Source organism: Mus caroli, chromosome 5 (assembly GCF_900094665.2).
Source record: "Mus caroli chromosome 5, CAROLI_EIJ_v1.1, whole genome shotgun sequence".
Lineage (NCBI taxonomy): Eukaryota > Metazoa > Chordata > Mammalia > Rodentia > Muridae > Mus > Mus caroli.
Window position 1 is genome coordinate 142965866 of NC_034574.1, and position 23753 is coordinate 142989618.

Below are 23753 nucleotides of genomic sequence, written 5' to 3' on the forward strand. Positions count from 1 at the left end.
GCCAAGGGACACTTTGCCATGGGCCCCTCAGTGCTCTCCCTTCCACTGCATCACTGTCACCATTTTATAAAACACATCAGTGGTTACTAAGTGACTTGAAAGACCAACCCACTTTGACTATCACACATGGGCGCGCACACACATGGGCACACACACACATACTTACACACTTGCGCACACATACACAGACTTACATACACACCACCTGTCTTCCCCCTAGGATGCAGCCTATGACTGACATACAGTGGCAATGTCTGGCAAATATGACCTTGAATTCTGCCCGTGCACTGCTTCCTGGTGTGAAAGAGGTTCCTGAGTAATCTAAAATAAAACAGAAAGGGTGGCTACTAATATTAACATGAATCCCCAGAAGGGTGCAAAGTATTTGCCAGTGTCATTTTGTAATATGTTACAACGGGGGCACCACTGTTGTTTATTTTTTTATGATGGGAAAATGAGTATTAGTAATGAATGCTATGAAAGAAAACCCGTGGTTTCTAAGGAGCGTTGTCTAACTATGCCTGTGTTTTCAGGAAACTGCCTCAAACACGAAGTGGCTCTGCCTTCCAATGGCTGGTGGCAGTTTCTCACAGGTCCAGGAGCCCCAAATAAATAACTGGGGTTCTATCCGTCATTTACATTAAATATAAAGCAGTCTTTTAAAAGTGCAGAGATTTTAAAGGAAAAAAATGATAGAATCTGCCCGTATCTACAGCTGACTAGCCAGGAGATAAGCAACAGCCCTCTCCTCCCCAGGGGCCCCTGGGGGGTAGGATGCTTGGGAATTATGGGTAAAGGCCTATGCTGTCCAAGCCTTATGATTCTACAGTGAGGAGTGCCGGCTGTTTGCCAGCCCGCACAAGGTTGCCGCTCCCAGGGGCAGCTTGCAGGTCTCTGCTTTGCTAGCTTGGGCTCTGTCTTGAGACCCCTCCTCTTCCTCCTGTCTCAGACCTACAAACCTACGTGTGCAGAACCCTTCTCTGGGACACACTGAACTGGGTGGGAGCCAGTCCAGAGGAAGTGTGTGTGAGCCTGAGTGGCCAGTTTTGCGCTGTATCAGTTGAGCAACCCTGAGACATTTCCTTACCTTCTGTGTAACTCAGTTTCCATGGCTGAGAATAATAATGGCATGAGGATAATAATCGCCATATAAAATAAAGACAAAATGGGTATGGCTTAGCGAGAACTGCAGTTTTATTCCTAGCCATCTAAATCAAGTGGCTGTAAACTCCAGCTCCGGGCCGTATCTGGTGCCACCTTCTGGCCTCAGTGGGCAACTGCACTCACATGCACAAACACCCCCCAGAAACACATGCACCCATAATTAAAAATAAAACCTATTTAAAAAGAATCACCCCAGTCTTAAAACATTGCTGTATCAGAATTTAAATTGATGAAATCCAGGAGAAACAAGTCATAGCAGGTATTGACCCTTGTCAGGTGTTAGTCTTGGCATTGTTACTTAGTAACCCCACAAGCCCCCTTTGCACCATTTGATCCAGTCATCCTTTTGTGGGAAGCTGCTAGCCTCCTTTCCTGGTGATGAAAATGAGTGTGAGCTAAGTTAAATCGCCTGAGAGATCATAGCCCAGGCAGTCCTTTCCTGGCTTTGTGCCTTCAGAGCCTCGCTCTGATTTTAAGCCACACTCTGTCTACTTAATAGTCTCAGCACTGGTCACTGTTGAATGGCTGCCTGCCTTCTGACACCCAGCCTCCCATCCTACCTCACCCCCGCCAGCTTCTGCAGCCCTCTTACTCCTTGCCAACCTCCCTGTGTGTGTGTGTGTTTGGTGTGACAGAACCTTCTCTTACCCATACCTACCTCGCCTCAGTAGGTAACTAGTTCCTGGTTCTTGTTCTCCTTTATTTAGGTGCCTGAGATGTAAAACAGTGGAGTTTGAATCTATGAATATAGAGGACCTGTTTTCCCCCTGGTGTCTCTGTGTATGAATGATAGGACAGCTTTTAAATCTGAATAGTGGGATCCCCCTTTTCCGGGTTTAGATTTTAATTCAGTCCATGACTGCTCTACCAAGGGGTCACATCCAAAGACCTTCTAGGTCTGAGTGAATGGGCTGGAATACAGACACACCTTTAATCCCAGAAGACAGAGGCAAGCAGATCTCTGAGTTCAAGGCCAGCCTGGTATGAGCAAGTTTCAGGTAAAGAAGAGTTTAGGTGCAGGCATGGTGGTACACACCTTTAATCCTAAACAACGAAGGAAAACTTAGTTGTTAGAAGGAAACAGCCATGTTTGAAAGTGACTTAACTGAGTGACAGACAAAGTGACAAATCAGAGAAAGATTTGGCAGAATAGGATACGCCCAACTCTCACAAGAAGAGAGAGGGAAGGGAAGCTACTTGAAGGGCAGTGCAGAGGGGGTGTGGGGTGGGGGAGGAGGCAGTTTTACCAGGAGAGTTTTACAGACACAGGTTGAAGAGAGAACAAGCTAGTCACAGGTGAAGACAGAATAAGTCAGAGGCTGAGAGAGAAGCCAGATTGAACCAGTCGGCTTGGAGATGAGTTTGAGCCAGAACAGCTGAGTTGAACCAGCGAACCAGAATTCAGAAAGACCTAGAAAGGGTGAGCTTATTTAGCAGCAAGTCTCAGAAGCTGAAAACGTTTTAGGCCTTGATAAGATTGTACGGAGGTTAGAAGATTCCAGGACTACACCTAGGTTAGCAGACGGAGGCAGTGAGCCTCAGAGATGACAATTATTACAGGAGAATATAATAAGTTATTTTAACACACGGGTGTTTCTCAAACTGTTGACAGCTTAACATGCAAGTTCCTAGGGCTCTTGATAAAGCACAGATCTAGTTGGATGAAACTGGCCTGGGGCTTGAGTTCTGTATTTGGACGGGGCATGCTGATGCTATTGGTCAAGGGACCACACCCTAAGCAGGAAGGACTTCTATCTCTTCTGTTGCACGTTGAAATCTATGTGTTTTATCTGGCTCTCAAATGCACCATGTAGCTCTGGGTGGCAAAGGTATTTTCCTCCTCATCTTTGCATTATCAAAATCTACCTCTCAGTGGGTCACAGAGAGATATGACCCAGGTTCGAGGTCAGCTGTGGCTCAGGTCACAGTGCGCTTTGGTTCTGAAATGGAGTTCACACATCACTGAGCTTAGACATGAATTATATATTATTCTGAAACACTGCTTTCTCTGACATTGTCCTGCCCTCTGATCCTTGTTCTGGGGCCAGGCTTAGAACGTTAGAGCCTGAAAGTCAATTGGGGGACATGGTAAAATGAAGGACTGGGAGTTAAAGGGCTTGCTACATAAAAGTAACCTTAAAGCCGTTTACATTTTACCATCCCCTACGATAACTTTAGCAAGCACAGTAAGTGTTCAGTGCAGAGAGGTGATATTTTCATTACTAATCCAGAATAACTGGTCCCTAGTGTCGTCTAGTAAGACACCCTGAAGAAAAAGCATCAACTCCAAGTTAGATTCTGAGACACTCATGGAGCTGAATGAAGAGACCTCTGATCTTTTTGAATTGAGTTTTGTGTTCAAATTTTTATAATAATAAATTTCAAGTAAACACCCACGCTTACTTATCTCATTGGGATTCGAGGTGTTTGACAAAGGGAGCGTAACTGGGAACTGGGAACGAGGGAATTAATAAATTAGAATTTGGTCCTTCGCTCAGTCTGGCTTCCCCTCATTTAAGTTAACTGTGGTTAACGTCGGTCAAAGATGCTAGACTGAAAGCTCCAAACTTTAGAAAATTGTACATTTTAAACAGTGCACCACTGAGATCCGGAGGCTGTAGTCTCTCGTCACACTCCTTCTGGTAGGAGCCAGCACGTGCCATGTCATAGGCTGTGGTCTCTCATCAAGTTCCTCCCGGTGGGAGCCAGCACGTGCCACATCCTCTTGTCCTGAATATCCTGGCTGAAGATGTTTGCTACACTTTTGCCATCATTTAGCTTTCTAGCGTGTTAGCGTCACTGTCCAGTGTACAGATGTGTACAGATGTGGTGCCATCCAATGATTTCAGCATCTTCTGGATGGATAAGAAAGGACCCCTGTGGTTCTTATCTGTGGCCATGTTAGATGTATGGAATACTTCTTTTCTATAAATGATGCTGTCAAAACTTTCAGATGCTCAGTGTTGGCACACCCCTGGGGTTGGATGGCCCTTTAAGTGACCTCTGACTCATCAGAGGCAGGGGAGTTACAGCGTACCTGCTGTCTGTCCAGTGTAGCAGAAGGCAGCCCCTGCTGCAGCTCAGCTGGCCCATTCGCTCCCCACAGATGCTTCACCTGGGCCCACTCGGAACCAACCCAAATTTAAGAAGGATCATGGCCAAGGTGTCTTTCAAGTGCTGGGTAGCATTCAGACTGCCCACACCCACACCGACCCTGAAGCTAGGACAGCTAGGAAATGTTCTACTGCTGTGAAGAGACACTGTGACCAAGACAACTCCTGTGAAAGTGAGCGTTTAGTTGGGGGCTTGCATAGAGTTTCAGAGAGTTAGTCTGTCATCAGCATCATGGTGTGAAGCAGACAGGCATGGTGCTGGAGCAGTAGCTGAGAGCTTTATATTGTGAGGTGAAGGAAGCAGGCAGAGAGAGAGAGAGAGAGAGAGAGAGAGAGAGAGAGAGAGAGAGAGATTGGCCCTTGACATTGGCTTTTAAAAAACCTGCCCCCAGAGACATGCGTCTTCCAAAAAGACCGCACAATTCTTAATTCTTCGCTAACAATTCCACTAAGTATTGACCAGGCATTTAAGCACATGATTCTATAGGGGCTCATTCAGACCACCTCACCCTTGAAGGAACACACTTTGCATTTGGGTCTTTTTATTAACCGTGTGGAGGCATATGGAGGCTGTTTGGAGAACTCAGAGGGCACTGGAGAGAAAGCTAACTGGCCAGGTTGAGAGTCAGGATTCAGACAAACCTTTCTAGGGTAGAATAGTAGAGGAAAACCAAGGGAGCTAAATTTAATGAGGATATGGGCAGAAATCCATTAGCAGTTTGACTTTTCTGTCATTTATACGAACTGAGAATTGAGGAAATGTGAATTAGTAATAGTTTTGGGGAATAATGATTAATGGTGTGATCCACACAGGAGGGGTGCTTGTTTCCGGATTAGAATGGGGAAATGGGGAGGAGATAGAAAATTCCAGACCTAGTAGACAAGATGAGTCCACGAGAGAAGATTCAGCGAGTTCCACCTTTTCAATTTTGTTTTTTGTTTTATTTTTAAGATTATGCGGGAGGTATTTATTGTAGACAGACAAACATAGAGAGAGACAGAGACACAGAGTGATTCAGAGAGACAGAGACAGACAGACAGACAGACAGACAGACAGACAGAGGGGATGGGGAGCGTTGTTCACTATTGATCCAAGGGGACTCAGGATTCTGATACCTTCTGATGAACTCTTTTGCCCACATGATATATGACACTAGGCTCCTCTGGTAAAGCTACACATTGATACCAAGCCATCCCAGAGGCCATAGAACCCTCAGCCAATCAGCAGTGTCCAGAAGGTGATTTCCTTATATGTACAAAATGTGGTACCCTCTGTTAGGATACATTTTAGGAAACATCCCTCAAAGGCCACGGCTGAGGCAGGTGCATGTCCAGTCAGCACGTCCCCCCTGCCTCACCTGGGAGTGGATGCCACATCTCCAGCTATTTCTGCTTTTTCCGTAGATACGTGGAACTGACCAACTACTGTGATTATAAAGACTACAGGGAAACGATACTGAGCAAACCTATGGTGTTCTTTATTAACGTGCAGACCAAGAAGGACATCTCAAAAGGTGGGTGTATATATATATATATATATATATATATATATATATATATATATATACCAAGCTGGTATATATACCTCAAACTCACAGAGATCTGCCTGCTTCTGCCTCCCGAGTATTGGGATTAAAAGCGTGCACCACCACGCCAAGCTGACAATTCTTTTTTCAAAGAAATTTAAAATTTTTTACCAATTTGTTTCACACACACACACACACCAGTTAATTTTAATATGCCTTGACTAGCTTAATGGCTGGACATGTCTAATCCTTCCTGCTACTAGCAAACACTCCCCTCTGGTAGTCCTTAGTCAACATCTTATAAAATCTAGATTTCACCTTTGCTATCCCAGGGCCAATTGAGGAAGTGGCCTGTGTGGCTACTTACCCTGATTCTCACATGTCATCAGGCCTTTAGGTCTGGTCTTTGTTCTTCCCCACCATGGGGGATCTCTGCCTCCTTATTCTCTCACCAATTCTCACCTCAGTCTACCTGCCCAGCCATTGGCTGTTGGCATCTTTATTTCCCAATCAAAATCAATTGGGGGCAGTGACCTGCTATGTCTTACAAGCAAACGTGGGAATTACCATGGAATTTGGGAATCCATGAAATCAAGTCCCCAACACTTCCCCACATTATCAGTCTGAGCAGAGGAGGGAAGAAAAATGGAGAAATGTTAACACTGTTACACGGTTGTTACCAGTTAATGTGAAAACCCTAAAGAGCTGTGTTTAAACATGCAGCTCTACACTCAGAAACACAAAACCTGAAGCACTTATAGCTAACTACCTTCAGGGGAAAAAAAACCCCTAGTTTCCTCATCTATAACATAACATATGTACCCCATAGGTAGGATCGCTTTGCATCCTGCTGAAATAGCACGTTATCCCTCTATCCTAGGAAAGTTATTAACTATGGCAACAGAAACGAGTCAAGAGCTAAAAGCATGACCTTTTCTTCTTGCAGAGGACCTGGATTGGGTTCCCAGTACCCACATCAGGTGACTGACAACTTCCTGCAGCCCCAGCTCTGAGAAATCTAACGCCCTCTTCTGGCCCCTGAAGACACTGCACTCATGTACACAAATCATACTGGACACACACGCACATAATTTAAAATAAAATTTAAGGGCTGGAGAGATGGTTCAGAGGTTAAGAGGCTGTGTCTTTCATTCTCAGATCAAGATAGCTCTCGGGCAGGTGCAACCTATCAGGAGCTCAAAATGGTAACTAATTACCACTACAGGAAAGTTTCCAGCAAAACACTCAGTGTTAAGTGAAATTGTAGACCTTGACTTTAGGTAGTATTCTTCAAGTGAGTCCAGGGTAATAAGTAGTAACTGGCTCACTTCAGACAGACTGGCCCAAGCCTCCCCTCTCAGTTGGTTATTGGAAGGCTCTGTGCTCATCATCCATAACTCCAAGTCAGAGCTCTCTGTCTGCAGAAGAGAGGAGAGGGCACATTGATCAGCCACACTGTGAGAGCATCCTAGTACCACATGTGCTCCAGCTCAGCAATAGCCAGGAAGCCAACCAGGTCTCCAGGGTGGTAATTCACAGATGTGTAGGTTCCTGCTCCCCCTCCCCCTGCACACACACACACACACACACACCCCGACTCACTCCCTCAGGAGGAATTGAAAGAAAGAATGATACCTCTGAGTTTAGCCTTTTAATCAAAGTTCCAAGTGTGGTATCAGAAGGGATCTGCGGGAAGCTCACAGATCATAGTTGCATGACAATGTCTACAGGAGGGGGCACCAGAGGAGGTATGGGAACCCAACCAACAGCTGGTCAGTTTCCAGAAAAGCTAGGACGTGGGAAAAGTTCTATAATATAGAAACCAAAGATTGCTAAGCTTATGCTATGACAGCTATAACTAAGGCAACATGTCAGCTCTGCTGCTCTTCTAGACAGCATTTTATATGCAAATTAGCAGTTACCTTGTCCTCCAGACAAGCACTGCGTCATCTAGAAGTCTGTCATAGTGAACACACAGATTGGCAGGTCTGTAAATGTGCAGGGTACAACCTGCCCAGCTGCGAGAGGCTAGGCCTAGTTGTTTAACGGGCCTTTGAAAGGTCTTGGTTGCTTTGCATGAAATTCAATTTCTGGTCCCAGCTAGCCTGCTTGCTTTATTTTATGTGTCATCTCAAGCAGCATATAAGATGGTTAATATCTTAAGTTCCTTTTAAAACTTCAGAAGAAGGGGAAATGTGGGCAGGAAGACTAAAAGTGAGTAAGCTTAGTTTAAAATACTTTCAGGGCTGGAGAGATGGCTCCGCAGTAAAGCTCACTGGCTGCACTTCCAGTGGACCTGGGTTCGATTCCCAGCACCCACATGGTGTTACAACTATCTGTAACTAGGCATATGGTGGCTTCTGTGGACTCTGAGAGCACTGGACAAGAGGTCCACGGGCATGCAAGCAGGCAAAACATCCATGCACATAAAAGGAAAATAAATAAATCTTCCAAAAACTCCATTCCTTAAGAATGTAAATGCTTGCCTTTGACCCTCGGGGTTTACCCCTGAGACATCCACAAAGCAATAGAATGGTCTCAGAATAATCACACAACAGCTGGTCCTGCCTTTAGACAGACGCTAGCATGCATGTCTCGCCTCTCTTGATGACGCACTTGAGTAAAGTCTGCTTGATTCTGAGGGATGGAGAGAGATTAGTAGTTAATAAGAGTCCGGTATTTTTAAATGAGGGAAGAATCTTGTCTTTGTTTATATCCTGGGTTGAGTAAGATCAGCGGGTAGGCTCTACTTCCAGTGTCTTGGTGCTGGAAACTCTAGCCTGGGGCAATGGAATGCTTTAAAGTGCTCCTCAACCTTCCTAAGGCTGCAACCCTTTAAGACAGTTCTTCATGTTCTAAGGAGCCCCAACCATAAACTATTTCATGACTATTCCATGACTAATATTGCTACTGTTAAAAACTGTAAAAAATGTCTGATATGCAGGACATCTGATATGTGGTCCCTAAAGGGGATATGCCCCCACGGGCTGAAAATCTGCCTTAGAAGCTTAGGGAGCCTAAATTTCACCCCAGCAACCACAATGCAGAGGCAAGGGCTGATTCAAGCAAGCTGTCCTTTGATTTCTGCATGCATGCCTTCAAGCGTATAAACACCATCAATAAATGAATGTTTAAAAAAAAAAAAAGGAAACCAGCCTGATCTACAGAGTGAGTTCTAGGACAGGGGGGGGGGGGGCTATACAAAGAAACCTGGGGGGGGGGGAACAACCAACCAAACAAAAGCCAAAAGAACTTAGCTCCTCCTTGACAGTAAGGGCCAGTTCTCCCAGAGACTGGTCGGGTAGAAAGCCCAGGAGGCATCTTCCCTGAATTCTGCTGGTTTTCTGCTTTGCAAGTGAGATGCTGCTGGGAACCAGGCTACTCTTTATACATCCAGCGAGGCAGGCAAGATGAGAAGCTAGCCACATGGGACTTCACATTCCTGTCCATCCTGGAGCACGCTGGCTGTGGAGAGGATGTTCTCATGCAAAGGGCTTCCGATAGATATCAGAGGTAGCTGATTCCCTAAACTGATCTCATGGTGGCCCAGAGTGCCTTTCAAAATTACAACGCTCTGGGAAACATTTCTAGAAATCTCACTAGGCTCTGGTGGTATTATGTATTAAATATTTAAGTCCCAGACCAGGGTTTCTACCCTGCCTTGGTTATTAGTTCCTGGATGAAAGACACACTCATAACCTTCATAGTTACAATAAGCCTCTGTCTTAGTTAGGGTTTTACTGCTGTGAGCAGACACCATGACCAAGGCAACTCTTATAAGGACAACATTTAACTGGGGCTGGCTTACAGGTTCAGAGGTTCAGTCCGTTATCATCAAGGTGGGAACATGGCAGCATCCAGGCAGGCGTGGCACAGGAGGAGCTGAGAGTTCTGCATCTTCATCTGAAGACAACTAGTAGAGAATTGGCTTCCCAGCAGCTAAAATGACACGTCTTAAAGTCCACACCCACAGTGACACACCTACTCCAACAGGGCCACACCTTCTAAAAGTGCCACTCCCTGGACCAAGAATATTCAAACCAGCACAAGAGCTGGGCAGCTGCTTACCCAACCCCAAGTTATTACTTACTATTTATTAAGTTCCACGGGACCACTCTTAGCTCTCATTGGACAGCCTTCAGAGCCATGATCTCTTGATCCTTAACCCACGGCTGCTTCTCCTTCCTCCTCTCCTGCACCTTCTTCATCTTACAAACCCTCGAAACCTAAACCCCACCTATGTCTCTTATGCTCAGCTATAGGCTGTCGGAATCTTTATTCACCAATCAGAATTAACTTGGGAGCAGGTTACACAGTTACATGAAGACTCCAGGTCTTGGGGGCCCACACTTAGCATTGCAATAGACAGTAAAAGACAAAACCTTAACAGGAAGCTGGCAGGAAAGAAAGTGGCTGCATGGCCATCTTCCAAAGAGGATCCAGCCACACCTCTGCTAATCAGAAGCACACAAACAACACTTTTTTTTTTTTTTTTTTTTTGAGACAGGGTTTCTCTGTGTAGCCCTGGCTGTCCTGGATCTCACTCTGTAGACCAGGCTGGCCCAGAACTCAGAAATCCACCTGCCCCTGCCTCCCAAGGGCTGGGATTAAAGGCGTATGCCACCACTGCCCAGCAACAACACTTTTTCTAACGTCTGCTTCCTGACTTCTAGAAAGGACCTACGCGTTTCTTGTGAACACAAGGCACCCCAAGATAAGAAGACAGATAGAGCAAGGGATGGACATGGTCATTTCCTCAGTGATTGGAGAAAGCTATAGACTTCAGGTGAGCAGGGCTTTCCTCATGAGGGCTCCCGCCCCCACAAAGGGACCACACCCCTTCCTCCCGGGCACCTGCCACTCCCTCTCAGGGTGTTCTGCTGCGGACATTCAAGTTGCGGTAGATTCTATAACGCTCACGATGGTTTCCTACCCCATGCCAATAAACTCTTTTCTCTTTCAGTTTGATTTCCAGGAAGTAGTGAAGAATTTCTTCCCTCCAGGAACGATTGTGCTAAATGGAGAGAATTTGAGCTTCACCTACGAATTCAAGGCAGACGCCCTGTTTGATTTCTTCTACTGGTTTGGGCTCAGCAATTCCACCGTAAAAGTGCACGGAAAGGTTCTGAACTTGACAAGTACGAACCCAGAAAAGAAAGAAACGATCAAGTTATTTCTGGAAAAAATGAGCGAACCTCTAATACGAAGGAGTAGTTTCTCTGATCGGAAATTTAGCGTCACATCTAGAGGTAGGTCACAAACTCTCAGGGTGTGGGGAAAGTGGTTAGCTCGAAGGGTAGAATAAAAGCCACTAACTGAAATGCCAGAGGCCTGCCTCTTTACCAGAAAGAACAGTGATCGATACCCTGGTCTATGCCTTTGATCCTAGTACTTAGAAGCTAAGGCCAGTTGGTCTCTATGAGTTCAAGGCCAGCCTGGTTTACACAGCAAGTCCCAGATAGTGAGTTAAAAACAAAACCAAAAAACCTGGTACCTCCAACTTGGGAAGGAAGGAATAAGAGGCATTTGTTAGCCTGAAGGAGGAGCTGGTCATGGTGGCATGCACCTGTATTCCAGCTGGGCTTGGTGGCTTGCACCTGTATTCCAGCTGGACATGAGGCTGCAGCAAGGGTGTGACTGGAGGACGAGATGAATCCAGGAGTTTGAGGCCAGTCTAGGCAACACAGGGGGGTCCTGTTTCCAATAAAAAGGAAAGAGGAGGAAAGGAAAAAGAAAAGAAAAAGGAAGAAAGGCATAGTGAGTTTTTCTTGTAAGCTCCCTAAATTTTCTGATATAGCAGTTATATGATCAGCCAAAGCAGAGGGGAACCTGAAATTATTAAGTGAAAAATTACTAACTTAAACGACTATGCTCATTTCAGCACATGAGGTTTAAACTACTTGGAAGAGGGCTGGCTCCCCCATTACCTTCACATGAACTCAGGAAACAGAGCCGGCAGCCAGTTTACATGTCTCATGGCTGTGGTCTCTGTCTTTTTTGTTTGTTTGTTTGTTTGTTTGTTTTTGTTTTTTCTAGACAGGGTTTTTCTGTATAGCTCTGGCTGTCCTGGAACTCACTTTGTAGACCAGGCTGGCCTCGAACTCAGAAATCCGCCTGCCTCTGCCTCCCAAGTGCTGGGATTAAAGGCGTGTGCCACCACACCCGGCTTGGTCTCTGTCTTAACAGTATATTCGGAAGGGTTCCTAGATACTGCAAGGATAACTCCTAGGAAGGTTTCAGTTAAAGAACACACACGGCATATGGTGGGCTCTAGGCTTTGAAATGCGTGTGGCTCAGACAGATGGCTTCCTCCTCCTGAGCTGTTCTCTGACTAGGGTTAGCTAGTCCAGGGGGCCCCAGAGCACTTCCTGGATTAGGGCTCTGGTGGCTGTTTGCAGCAACTGCCAGCTCAGGGCCCCTGTAATGTTCTGCAGAGCAGATGTCAACGGTCTGGATTAATTGTGTTTAGTGGCAGCTCTTTCTTCCTTTGTGTGTAGCAAAAGTCAGGGGCTTCCCCCCACCTCCTAAAAATTTGTCTGTGTCCTTTCCTCCCTTCTTCCCCTTCTGGGAATGTCCCTTCTTCTTTCTCTTGCTTTTCTTTCTCTGAGTCTGTTTCTCTCCTCCATTTCAGGCTCTGTTTCTGCTCACCTCCCAACCTCCTCTCTCTGCCTGTTACAAACAAAAGCTTTGTGGGCCGGCTTACCTTGACTGTGCTACTGTTGCTGGGTCCTCAGTCTCACCCACTGGCCCCAGCTTCTTGGACAGCCTTCCTGTTTCATTGTGACTCCCTCTCTGCCTCTGTATCTGCTTAGGGTTTCCACTAGGGCACACAGGGTAACAAAGTGTCACATTCCCTAGAAAGTTACCCCTGAGCCAGATCTAGGGTGAGCCCTGGAGAAGACAGCCCCCTGGGAGTTGGCTGCCATTGCAGAGAGCACAGCTAGGCACACCTGTTGCACTGGCAGGCTGCCAAGCCTGGCACACAGCCCTTAGACTGACTGCCAACCTGGTTCTGTCCACTCCAGAAGCTGATCTCTAGCTGGGAGTGTAGCTCAGTAGAAGAGTCCTTGCCCCTCATGTAGGAAGCCCTTGTTTTCTTCCTCCGTCCTGCAAGATGAGGAAACCAACCAACAGTCAGAATCTGACTCCTGACCCCTGACCCTGGCCTCTGTCTCAAGCATCCCTTTCCCAATACATGCTGCTGTACTTCAGATCTCCAGCCCAGTGGAAAGCAGTCATAGCCCTGAATGCCCATCAATATTTTTGTTGTTGTTGTTTGTGAATCTCATTATGTAGCCCTCCCTGGCTAGCCTGAAACTTGCTGTGTAGACCAGGCTGGCCACAAACTCACAGAGATCCACCAACCTCTGCCTCCTGAGTGCTGGGATTAAAAGTGTGTGCCATCACACCCAGCCAACAGTCATAGCACAGATAAGCAGAAATCAATGCACTTCTACTTAGTTTTTGAGTGTCCCCGTGGAAACCAGGATTCCCTGCTAATTGCTGAAATGGCTGTTTTGGATGAGTTTCAGAGACACTCTTTCTTTCCGTAGTGATGGTTTAATGAATGCCTTATTTACTGTGTTTTTAGGTTCAATAGATGACGTTTTCAACTGCAACCTGTCACCCAGATCATCGGTTACAGAACCACTTTTGGCAGAATTCTCATTTCCAAGTCTTCTGGAATCTGAAGAGACATCCAGCCAACTTATCTGATTGGTCTGAACATTCAAGCTGTCGCCCTTTGGGGGTCTGTGGCACATAGTGGGTTAAAGGGGTAAGAGGGGGCAGGAAGTGGACATTTCTATCCCTTTGCCAACCTCTGGTCCTCCAAGGTTCTATAGAGGACCCCCTTTCCCATTCCTAGGCACTGGCAGGTCCAGTGGCTTCCATCAAGGTTATGATTATGGGATGGAAGGACTTTGTCTCTACGGCGTAGGGTGTCATTAACATTGAACACTTCTCTGGGGAATTCTCAGGGGCAACCAAGCACCCATGAACTTTGCTTAGCACCCTGGCACTCTGGAGACCTTCCTGGTAACCTCTGCGGGAGGCATCTGACTGGGATGCTAACCTGTAATGTATCCTGGATCACAGACTGGCCCTCTGCAGCCAGCAGCCCCATCAAGCCTCGGGGCTAAACTATTCTCTTGCAAATGTGTCGGGTAAAGCCAGTACTGATATTTCCCTGGGAAACAAATCTGATGTCCAACCTGCCAATGGGATGAACATTCAAGATACTGGCTGCTGAAGGATCTCTGCAGGCCACAAGGATGAGCCCTCCCTGAAATGTAAAGCCAGGTGGGGCGCCAATCAAACAGTGACAAGGGAGGGTCCTCCTCCCTGCAGGTACACCCTACTAGTTGGTGTTTGAAATACGATTTAGCAATCTTAATATGAGAAGAAAAGCCCAGGGAAACTAAGCCATTACCATGGAACACTAGACATCAGGGCACTTTCTGCCCCACAGCTCCAGTGGGATTCACTGAAAGGGGAAAAAAAATGATCCGATCCACATATAAAAGTTTGCGTGAGTGGTCGGGCCTGGTGCCTGTAATTCTAGCACTTGGGAGGTGGAGGAAGTAGAATGAGGAGTTCAAGACCATCCTTGGCTACATAGGGAGTTCAAGGCCAACTTGCTCTATTACTACAGGAGACTGTCTAATAAAAACAAACCCGCATCATTGCACATGTGAATTCCCACCTATACTCATAAGAAGGCAGATTTATGGGCCCCTTGTGGCATCTTTTCTGCCCTTCTAAAAACATATTCCCACACTGCATATTTTGATAGTAAGGTTGATGGCCAGCCATTTGTATCTGAGATGCTACCTAGTACATATGCACAATTAAAAGTTTTCTTAGCATTCACCTTGTAATGAATTTAATTTGTGGCTAAAAAGAAGGTACAGGGTGGCCCCTTGAAGTCTGCAGGTGGTGGGGTTGCTCTGTGGAACATTAAGAATGGGAGGGCTGTGGCTTTAACAGCTGCTACCTCAAGAAGGGACTTAGAGAGAGAAGCCATAGAGTATTTGGAGAAAGAAAATGAAGGTTGAGAAGGAGAAAAGAAAGTGTCACTTCGTCACAGGAGGATAAATATGTTATTAAATTCAGTAAAAAAGGAAAATAATAAATTCTAACCGGTTCTCCAATCAGCAGAAATAAACCTTGGGCACACAGCAAGAATTAAACTCTTCCCAAAGGAAATAAAAAACTATTCATAACATTGACAATTTTCTTTTGAAACCGAACTGAGAAAATAGCCAGTAATCACCCCAGGAAATGGATTGAAGATCTGGGAAGTTAATTTCATCATTAAGATGTCTTAGTTGGGCTGGAGAGATGGCTCAGCAGTTATTTAGCACTGACTGCTCTTCCACAGGTCCTGAGTCCAATTCCCAGCAACCACATGGTGGCTCACGACCATCTGTAATGGGAATCCGATGCCCTCTTCTGGTGTGTGTCTGAAGACAGCTACAGTGTATTCACATACATTAAATAAATAAATAAAATGGAAAAAAAAAGTCCTACTAACAAGCATTGTGGGTCCCTTGTTTAAAAAAATCTTTTTTTAGTTGATCCAAAAGTTAAAACACACGATGATAGTGTATCTTATTGACAAATATCTCAAATTAAGATTGGTAAATCTATAAATTGGTGAAAACTCTTCCTGGCTGAAAGAGGCTCCAAACTGGGCATGCACATGGCCTGGTTTGGACAACCAGCATGTAAGAATAGTACAAAGTCTGTAGGATGGCTGTCTTAGACAGGGTTTCTATTCCTGCACAAACAATATGACCAAGAAGCAAGTTGGGGAGGAAAGGGTTTATTTGGGGTACACTTCCATACTGCTGTTCATCACCAAAGGAAGTCAGGACTGGAACTCAAGCAGGTCAGAAAGCAGGAGCTGATGCAGAGGCCATGGAGGGATATTCTTTACTGACTTGCTTTGCTCAGCTTACTCTCTTATAGAACCAAGACTACCAGCCCAGAGATGGTCCCACCCACAAGAGGCCTTTTCCCCTTGATCACTAATTGAGAAAATGCTTCACAGCTGGATCTCATTGAGGCATTTTCTCAACTAAAGCTCCTTTCTCTGTTACTCTGTGTCAAGTTGACACAAAATTAGCCAGTACAATGGCTTTACGGCTTGTGGTCACCCAAGCTCCTATTGATACTTTATCGGCAGTCACCTGATCTTGCATCTTGATTAGCATATATTAATTACATATACTGATGGGCTTCATGATAATTTCATACATGTCCACAATGTGTTTCAGATTATATGCACTTGCCTCCCCTGTTACCTGATAACCCTTCTACTCCTTCTAATTCCATGGTTGTTTTCTGGGAATTTCTATCTGAGGACAGTGACTTTTTCTAGGGCTCCGTAACTGCCATGGCCTTAGTGACACTGAGATCCAGAAGGCCTCAGGAAGGTCCAAGGTCTGTGATGGCCCATTCCGTGTGCCTGCGTGGCCAAACCAAGGAGACTAGGTTTGGTCAAGAATCATTCTGGATGCTTCTGGGAAAGATAAAGTCAACATGAAATTGCTGAATTTTGAGTAAGGCAGGAAAGTCCTCTTTAATGTAGGTGGGTCTTACTTAGTCGCCTTTGGATTTAACTATGAGAGACTTCTCTGCAGGAAGAGGAAGTCTGCAAGTGTTCACAGCCTTTGGGCTGCAGCTCTGCTACTTACCCAGTCTCCACTTAACTGCTTCGTCCTAGCTAGCGTGCCTAACAAGGTCCAAAAAACCCTGTGCAATTCCTTAAAGCGAAACTGCAGAGCTGAGTATCAGATGATCCCAGCATTCAGGAGGCGAGGGAGAAGGACCAAGAACTCATAGTTATATAGCATGTTCAAGGCTAGCCTGGGATATGTGAGGCCTTGTGTCAAAATAAGTAAATACCCAAGAGGAGAGAGAGATGGAAAAGAGAGAGGGAGGAAGGGAAGGAAGGAGGGAGAGAGGGAGAGAGGAAAGGAAGGAGGGAGAGAGAGAGAGAAAGAGAATGAATGAATGAATGAATGAATTTCTTGCTCATTTGTTTTTAGAATCTTAACAAAGAATGAATCCACAAATTTGAGATAATGTCTTGGGAGTTCACCAATTAGGTAGAAAGAACACAATGTATTTTTCACACATTACTCGATGCAAGCAACACACGCTACCTAGTAACAGTGTCTTACTTAAATCCAAGAAACAAAGCAGAGAAACTATTCAGTTTCTAGGACGGTTAATAGCCATCATCAGCACCAGAGGGTCTGGGATCACCTAGGAGAGACATCTTGGCATGCTTGGGAAAGTCTATCTAGATTTAGTTCATTAAGATAGGAAGATCTGGGCTGGTGAGATGGCTCAGTGGGTAAGAGCACCCGACTGCTCTTCCGAAGGTCCAGAGTTCAAATCCCAGCAACCACATGGTGGCTCACAACCATCCGTAACGAGATCTGGCGCCCTCTTCTGGAGTGTCTGAAGACAGCTACAGTGTACTTACATATAATAAATAAATAAATCTAAAAAAAAAAAAAAAAAAAGATAGGAAGATCTGCCCTTGGTCTGGAGGCCCTGGGCTACCCGGAGGAGAAGGTTAGCTGAGAGTAGCCATTTATCGACCTCTGACTTCAGATGCAAACATACCCAGCAGCTGCTAGTTTCATGAGTTCCTCACCACGCTGGGCAGCGAGCCAAAGCAAACCCTTACTTCTTTCAATGGCTTTAGTCAGGTGTTTCATCGGAGAAATCGGCAAAGGAGCTAAGACAATACCTTCATACCTAGAGTGGCGGAGCACCACTGTGGGCTGGCTTTAATTCGCTCTGGCCTCTTCTGGGGTGCTGGAGCAGCCAGCAGGGGTCCTTCCTCGTTTTTTTCACTACTTTGTTCTTTAAATGATCCCATCGTTCTTTCCTGTTCTCCCTCCCATTCAGGAAGTGAACTCACCATCTGTTCTATGTTACTCGAGCATGGATGTTCAGACTTGTGTGTGTGTGTGTGTGTGTGTGTGTGTGTGTGTGTGTAAACTTGATGCAAACTACAGTCATTAGGGAAGAGGGAACCACAACTGAGGAAGTGTCTCCAACAGGTTGGCTTGTGGGGTGTTTGTTTGATTAGTGATTGATGTGGAATGGCTCCACCCACTGTGGGCGGTGCCTCCCAGCCGCGCTCCCTAGCCTCCCCCCCCCCCCCCCCCCAGCAGATAGACCTGGGTTACTTTATATAGTAAGCAGGCTGAGCAAGCCATGGGGAACAAGGAAGCAAGCAGTATTCTTCTGTAGTTAATTCCCCTTGAGTTCATGCCCTGACTTCCTCAGGTGATGGACTGGGACGCAGAAGTGTAAAATGAAGTAAACCCTTTCCTCTTTGAGTAGCTTTTGGTGATGCTGTTTATCGCAGCCCTAGAAAACAAACCAAGACAGGATGGATCATGTATCTCAGCCTGAAAGGCTGCTCTCCAACAATCCCTTGTCCCCTTCCTGGGTCCCTCTGCTCTCCTCTAGCTCCTACCTCTATCCTTGCTCCCTGCCCTTGAACTGACTATCATTAGCCCGCTCAGCTAGAAACATAAAAGGCCACATTCACACCTTCAGTCATGCCGATTGTAAAGTTTATTCACAGGATCTGTGAGGTTTATTCTTTCTGCCTTGTATCAAGAAGTCCTCATTTCCTGTGATGGCAACCGCAGGTTCTTTCATTCTGATGGTAATTAGTAACATTAACTCAGATTACACCCAACACTTCACACACCAGAGGTAGGTTACAGAGCAGTGGTTCTCAACCTTCCCACTGCTGCAACCCTTTAATACAATTCCTCAGGTTGTGGTGAGCCCCAGCCATAAAATTATTTCATTGCTATTTCATAAATGTAATTCTTCTACTGTTATGAATCATAATGTAAATATTTGATATGCAGGATATCTGCTCCTGCGAAAGGGTTATTAGACAGCTCAAAGTAGTCATGACCCACAGACTGAGAAATACTGAGAGAGAGAGAGAGAGAGAGAGAGAGAGAGAGAGAGAGAGAGAGAGAGAGAATAGGTTATACAATGGTACAAAAGAGGCCGCACACTTTAAAGAGATCTTACTGGAAGCAGAGGCAGAGTTCGTACAAATGTAGAGAAAGCCACCACAGATGCTTAGATACGAACGAACCCAGTTAGAGGTGTGTGGCAGTGAGCAGAGTAGAGCCACGGGGCCATGGGGTCCAGCTGTGCCTCACGGTCACTGGATGGACAGATAGATGAGCCGATGACTGTGATTTCAGTGGCCAGTGAAGCAATGGAAAACACTGATGGGCTGAAGCCATGATGACCATCCGGACTCTGCTGCTCCTGAGGCCCCTGATGCATGCACTGGGTCAGATGATAGGTTAACAGGGTCCCTGTCACCCACTGTTAGGCATCCTTTAGTTATGGCTCGGGTGAAAGTGTGTCCCCCTTTGCTGGCCTGGTCTGTTTGATGAGCTCTTCAGCCTGGTTTTACTGATGTGGTTTTAATAGGCCCAGGGGCTCTCACACCCCGGCTTGATTTTGGTAAATTTGTAGCCTACACAAGTCACTCATCAGCCTGGGCATCCTAGAGGATGCTGCACAGGTCCTGGGGTTCGTAGCCAGAATGAGGCACACACTCATCCTGCCTCAGGATTTGCACCTTCAGTGAAGCTAAATGTTGCTTGCAAAATGGGCAAAGCAGGGCCTGGATGCTTCATACGGCGTGAAGTAATTTAGAGCCAAGCATACATAACCTGATGCCTACACTAACCTCTCTCCCTCTCCACCAGAGTTTACAACTTGACAGCTGGATTGCTGTCTGCTTCCTCTTACCACCCATTGTCTTAATCACTTTACATTGTGTGTGCAGAGATTGTTACAATGATATTCATTGAGAAACAAACAAACAAACAAACAAACCATTAACTCTTAATCCATTGGATTGAAATCTCCCTTGTTTAGGATCTATGCAAAACTACCGAGCCACATTACTGACCCAGATGTCTTGCTTTCTGAGTAACAGTTCTAACTTCTGCTTTTGGGAAAAAAAGGTCACAGTTTAAAGGGCCGGCTTGGTGTCTTCCCTCCACTGTGCAAGGCACTCAGTGAGCTCAGGTGACCTGTAGCCCCGCTGCAGGCTCACATGGCCATCTCTCAACCCAGTAGTTGTAGCTCTGTGCCTGCACTGTCCCCCATTGATCCTCACAGCATAGCACCAATAAATTCTTCAGCGTCTCTGGACTCCATTATTCTTCCACCATTCTCCCTCTTCTTTTCCTGGCTGCCTCTACATATCCTCAAGACGTAGTCTGTTTGCTATCTCCAAGCCCCTGTCACATCTAAAGTGCTGCTTCCAATGCCATTATATAGCTTATAGTCAATACAGAAGCAGTGTTTGTTGACAGGAGAAAGAAAAGAGAGTGTGCAACACATGTAACCAAGCAGACATTGGCTTAAATCATGTATAGGCTTGCCTCAGGCCAACAAAACTTAATGCTAGGAACACAGCAATGCCACTCACAGTAAAGTAGACCCAGACCAAAATATATGCATTGCATAGAGATAAGAAACTACACTACCAATGAAAACAGAGAGTAGAAATGAGGAGAAAGAGAGACTCCTTGGCTTGTGTGGGTTACCACTGATAAGCTGTAGTTAGGATTATCATCTCTGTCAGCCCAGTGTTTACAGACAAGGCAACGGGAGCTCACAAACAGATCTGCCTTACCCCGAGGGTCCCCAGAAGGAAAGTGGCAAAGACATCTCCTGGATCTGCAGTCAGTGCACACCCCACATTTTAGCTTGCTTAAGACGAGACAAATCTAAGATATTAATAAGAACTGGCTTTAAAAATTCTATATGCTCACTGCTCTGCTTTAAAAATATATTTATCTTAAATTATGCTATGCTAATTATCCCTACCATTTCCAGACAGCTAATCTGTTATTGGGTGTTACTTTCTTAATTTAGATGCCACTACTAAACCCTAATTTAGACTCATTCCTTTTTAAATTACATTGACAGAAGTCTGTGCCTCCCAACGTTTTCTGCTGTTCATTGCATTAAAATGTGTCACATTCCCTACATTGTGTGCATGAGGCTCCCCCACCAGAAAATTCTGGATTAGCTCTTCATTTTAAAGATGATGCTGATTCTTGCAGAAGTCCCCGAGTCTAATTCCTAGCACCCACATCCAGACCCACATCTGGTGACTCGCTGCTGCTACCTGTTACTCCAGTTCCAAGGGATCTGATGCCCCGCCCCCTTTGCTTTAGACAGGATCAAGTGACATCCAGCTCTGGCTGGGCTGGCACTCATTATGTAGACCAGGTGTGTCTCAAATTCTCAGAGAACGATCTGCCTCTGCCTCCTGATGTGCTGGGATCAAAGGCATGCTCCACTAAGGCAGGCTGTCAATCGCCTTCTAAACAAGGTTCCAGAAATGTCCGCTGTGCATTTCCTGTCTTCTCTTCCTAAGAGCAAATGGTAGCCATGTTCTCATCTGGAGGCGTTCAGTAGTGCTATGTGGCCAATAGCCAGGCAGTTGCCAAGATTATGAACACGAAATACCCTTTGCAGTCAGTGATTAATACATAGTTTCTTGTGTTGTGAGGGGTCCCATAAGTGAACCAGAGAGTTACAATCAATAATCAGGCAGTCAATCAATCTGACAACACTACAGGGTTTCTGGATGTTCAATGCTAACTGGTAATTCAAAATCAAATCAAGCCAGCTCAGAGTGTTTATTATATAGAGTTGAGCAGAGGAGTGAGGTTGTTGTGTATAGCTGAACAAGAAGACCAGGGTATTACATCGAGATAGAAGGGATGCAGGGTTTATGGTATTCGGCTAGAACACGGAGACAAGAATAGGTCGTGATATCCAGGAAGAAAGCTATGGTGGACTGACCCGTCCAGCAGGTCCAGTTATTCGAGGGTCTCGAGGGGACCTCCTCCTAAGAACCAAATGGGGGGTAGAGAGGGACGAGGGCCTTGTGCGAATAACGACATGGAAACCATTCTGGAATGCATCAAAGCCCCAAATGTATTGAGAAAGGCCCAAGGCTTAAATGCACAAGCAAAAGGGGAAGTACAGATACGTATCAGTGGGAGGGGTAGGGCAATACAAGCAAAAGGAGAAGTACTTATGGGAGAGAGGGCAATAGAAATTCTTTCTTTTGGCAGCTACACGGGGAAGCAGGAACTTGGTGGTATCAGGGTGTGGTCAGGACATAGGCGATGACTTAGGGCTGGAACATCCCGTGGTTGTTCTTGGAATCCATGTGTCAGTGGCCCACTTGACCCCTTTTTCTTGTCGGGGGGAGAGGCCCAATTTAGAGATCAAGAGTTGTCTTAATAGCTCCCAACAGTGGACATTTCGTCATACGCTGTCCACATCCCCACTAAAGAACTGGGATCCCTGATGCAATCCTTCCAATTTCCCTTTGAGTCTCATTTAGGAATGCCCCTTCCTTCCTTCCTTCCTTCCTTCCTTCCTTCCTTCCTTCCTTCCTTCCTTCCTTCCTTCCTTTCTTTCTTTCTTTCTTTCTTCCTTTCTTTCTTTCCTTCTTTCTTCCTTTTTTTTAAATTGCTATTTGATTTGCTGTCCTGAATTTTATAAAAACATATTAAGTAAGTTTTGGCTTGGGATCAGGGCAGAAGTTCCAAGTGTTTTTTTGAAGTGGTCCTAAGCACATTTCTGACTTTTTGTGCCAGGCATTTATCCAAAATGGTCTTCCAAGTACTGGTGATTATAGGAACCAAAATATTGATGGATTCTGAAAAGCCCCGAAGATGGTCTCATATTCAGCATCTCATATTCAGCCGAGTTTTAATTATTTATGTAAAATAAACAGGTCATCTCATTAATATGCAACCTCAATAATATGACACCTCATTAATATGCAAATTTGCTTCATTTCTTTCATAGATGGTAAAATTGTATGCACAGCAATGAATTGCTTTTTAAAATAAAGTTCCTCATGGTTCATTATCAATAAACATGTGACCTGTGTATTTGTCTTATATACCTTATATACTCTAGCTGGCATAAAAATTTCTCAGGCACAGTGTGATCACAAGTGGAAAAAAATTAAAAGCCACACTCTAACACGTATAAGTGGGTAGGGTTGGTGGGCCAGTGTACAGTAACAAAGTGGCCCCCACTGCATCCTATGATTGGTACTATGAATATAGTTTGGGAATTTTTTTGTATTTATTAAAAATAAGGTCTGGTGTAACCCAGGCTGCCCCTGGACAAACTATGTAGTGGAGGATGATCCTGCTGCATCCATTATCCCTCTGGACTCTCCGTAATTAGCCTGTGCCCAAAGTTTCCCTGAAGTAACTAGACACTAGCTTAGGATGCTCTGGGTTGACCTCACACAGACCTGTTGCCGAACCTTTTACCTTTCCCTTATACCACATCTTTCTCATCCTTGAGTGTAGTCGCTGTGTCCTACAGATTTCCATGCCAATCTTGCCCACTTTTGCTTACACTGAAAATTATGAATGAACACAAATTTGCGGTTGGGCGTCTGACCGTCTGCTTCTGGGTTTTTAATATTCGGGGTATTTAATATTTTGAGACAAGGCATCTCTTTCCAGGGTTGGGCTCCTGCCTTAGCCTCCCGAGTTCTCGGATCACCGATGAGCACCAGTATACCAGGCTGAAATAAACTTTTTTTTTTCAGCCTTTTCCAGTTTGCTCGTATTTGCCAATACATAAAACAATGGCATAGTATTGCAAGGACTAGAGCAGTGGCTCTCCACCTTCCTAACGCTGCGACCCTTTAATATAGTTCCTCATGTGGTGGTGACACCCCCCCCCCCCACACACACACACACTACAAATTGTTTGGTAGCTACTTCATAACTGTAATGCTGCTACGGTTATGAATTGTAATGTATAATGGTAATATCTGTGTTTCCCGATGGTCTTAGGTGACCCCTGTGAAAAGTTC

The 23753-nt window shown here is 45.4% G+C and overlaps 1 protein-coding gene across 1 annotated transcript in view; it reads left to right on the plus strand.

Annotated features, from left to right (window-relative positions):
• Medag (mesenteric estrogen dependent adipogenesis) overlaps positions 1-14674 on the plus strand; it is a 19276-nt gene extending 4602 nt beyond the window's left edge. The window contains exons 2-5 of the mRNA XM_021163369.1: positions 5682-5791; positions 10477-10589; positions 10767-11052; positions 13395-14674. Coding sequence (XP_021019028.1) covers positions 5682-5791; positions 10477-10589; positions 10767-11052; positions 13395-13519 — 634 coding nt within the window. The 3' untranslated portion in view covers positions 13520-14674. The remainder of the gene's footprint in view (positions 1-5681; positions 5792-10476; positions 10590-10766; positions 11053-13394) is intronic.
• Positions 14675-23753: the final 9079 nt, after the last annotated feature.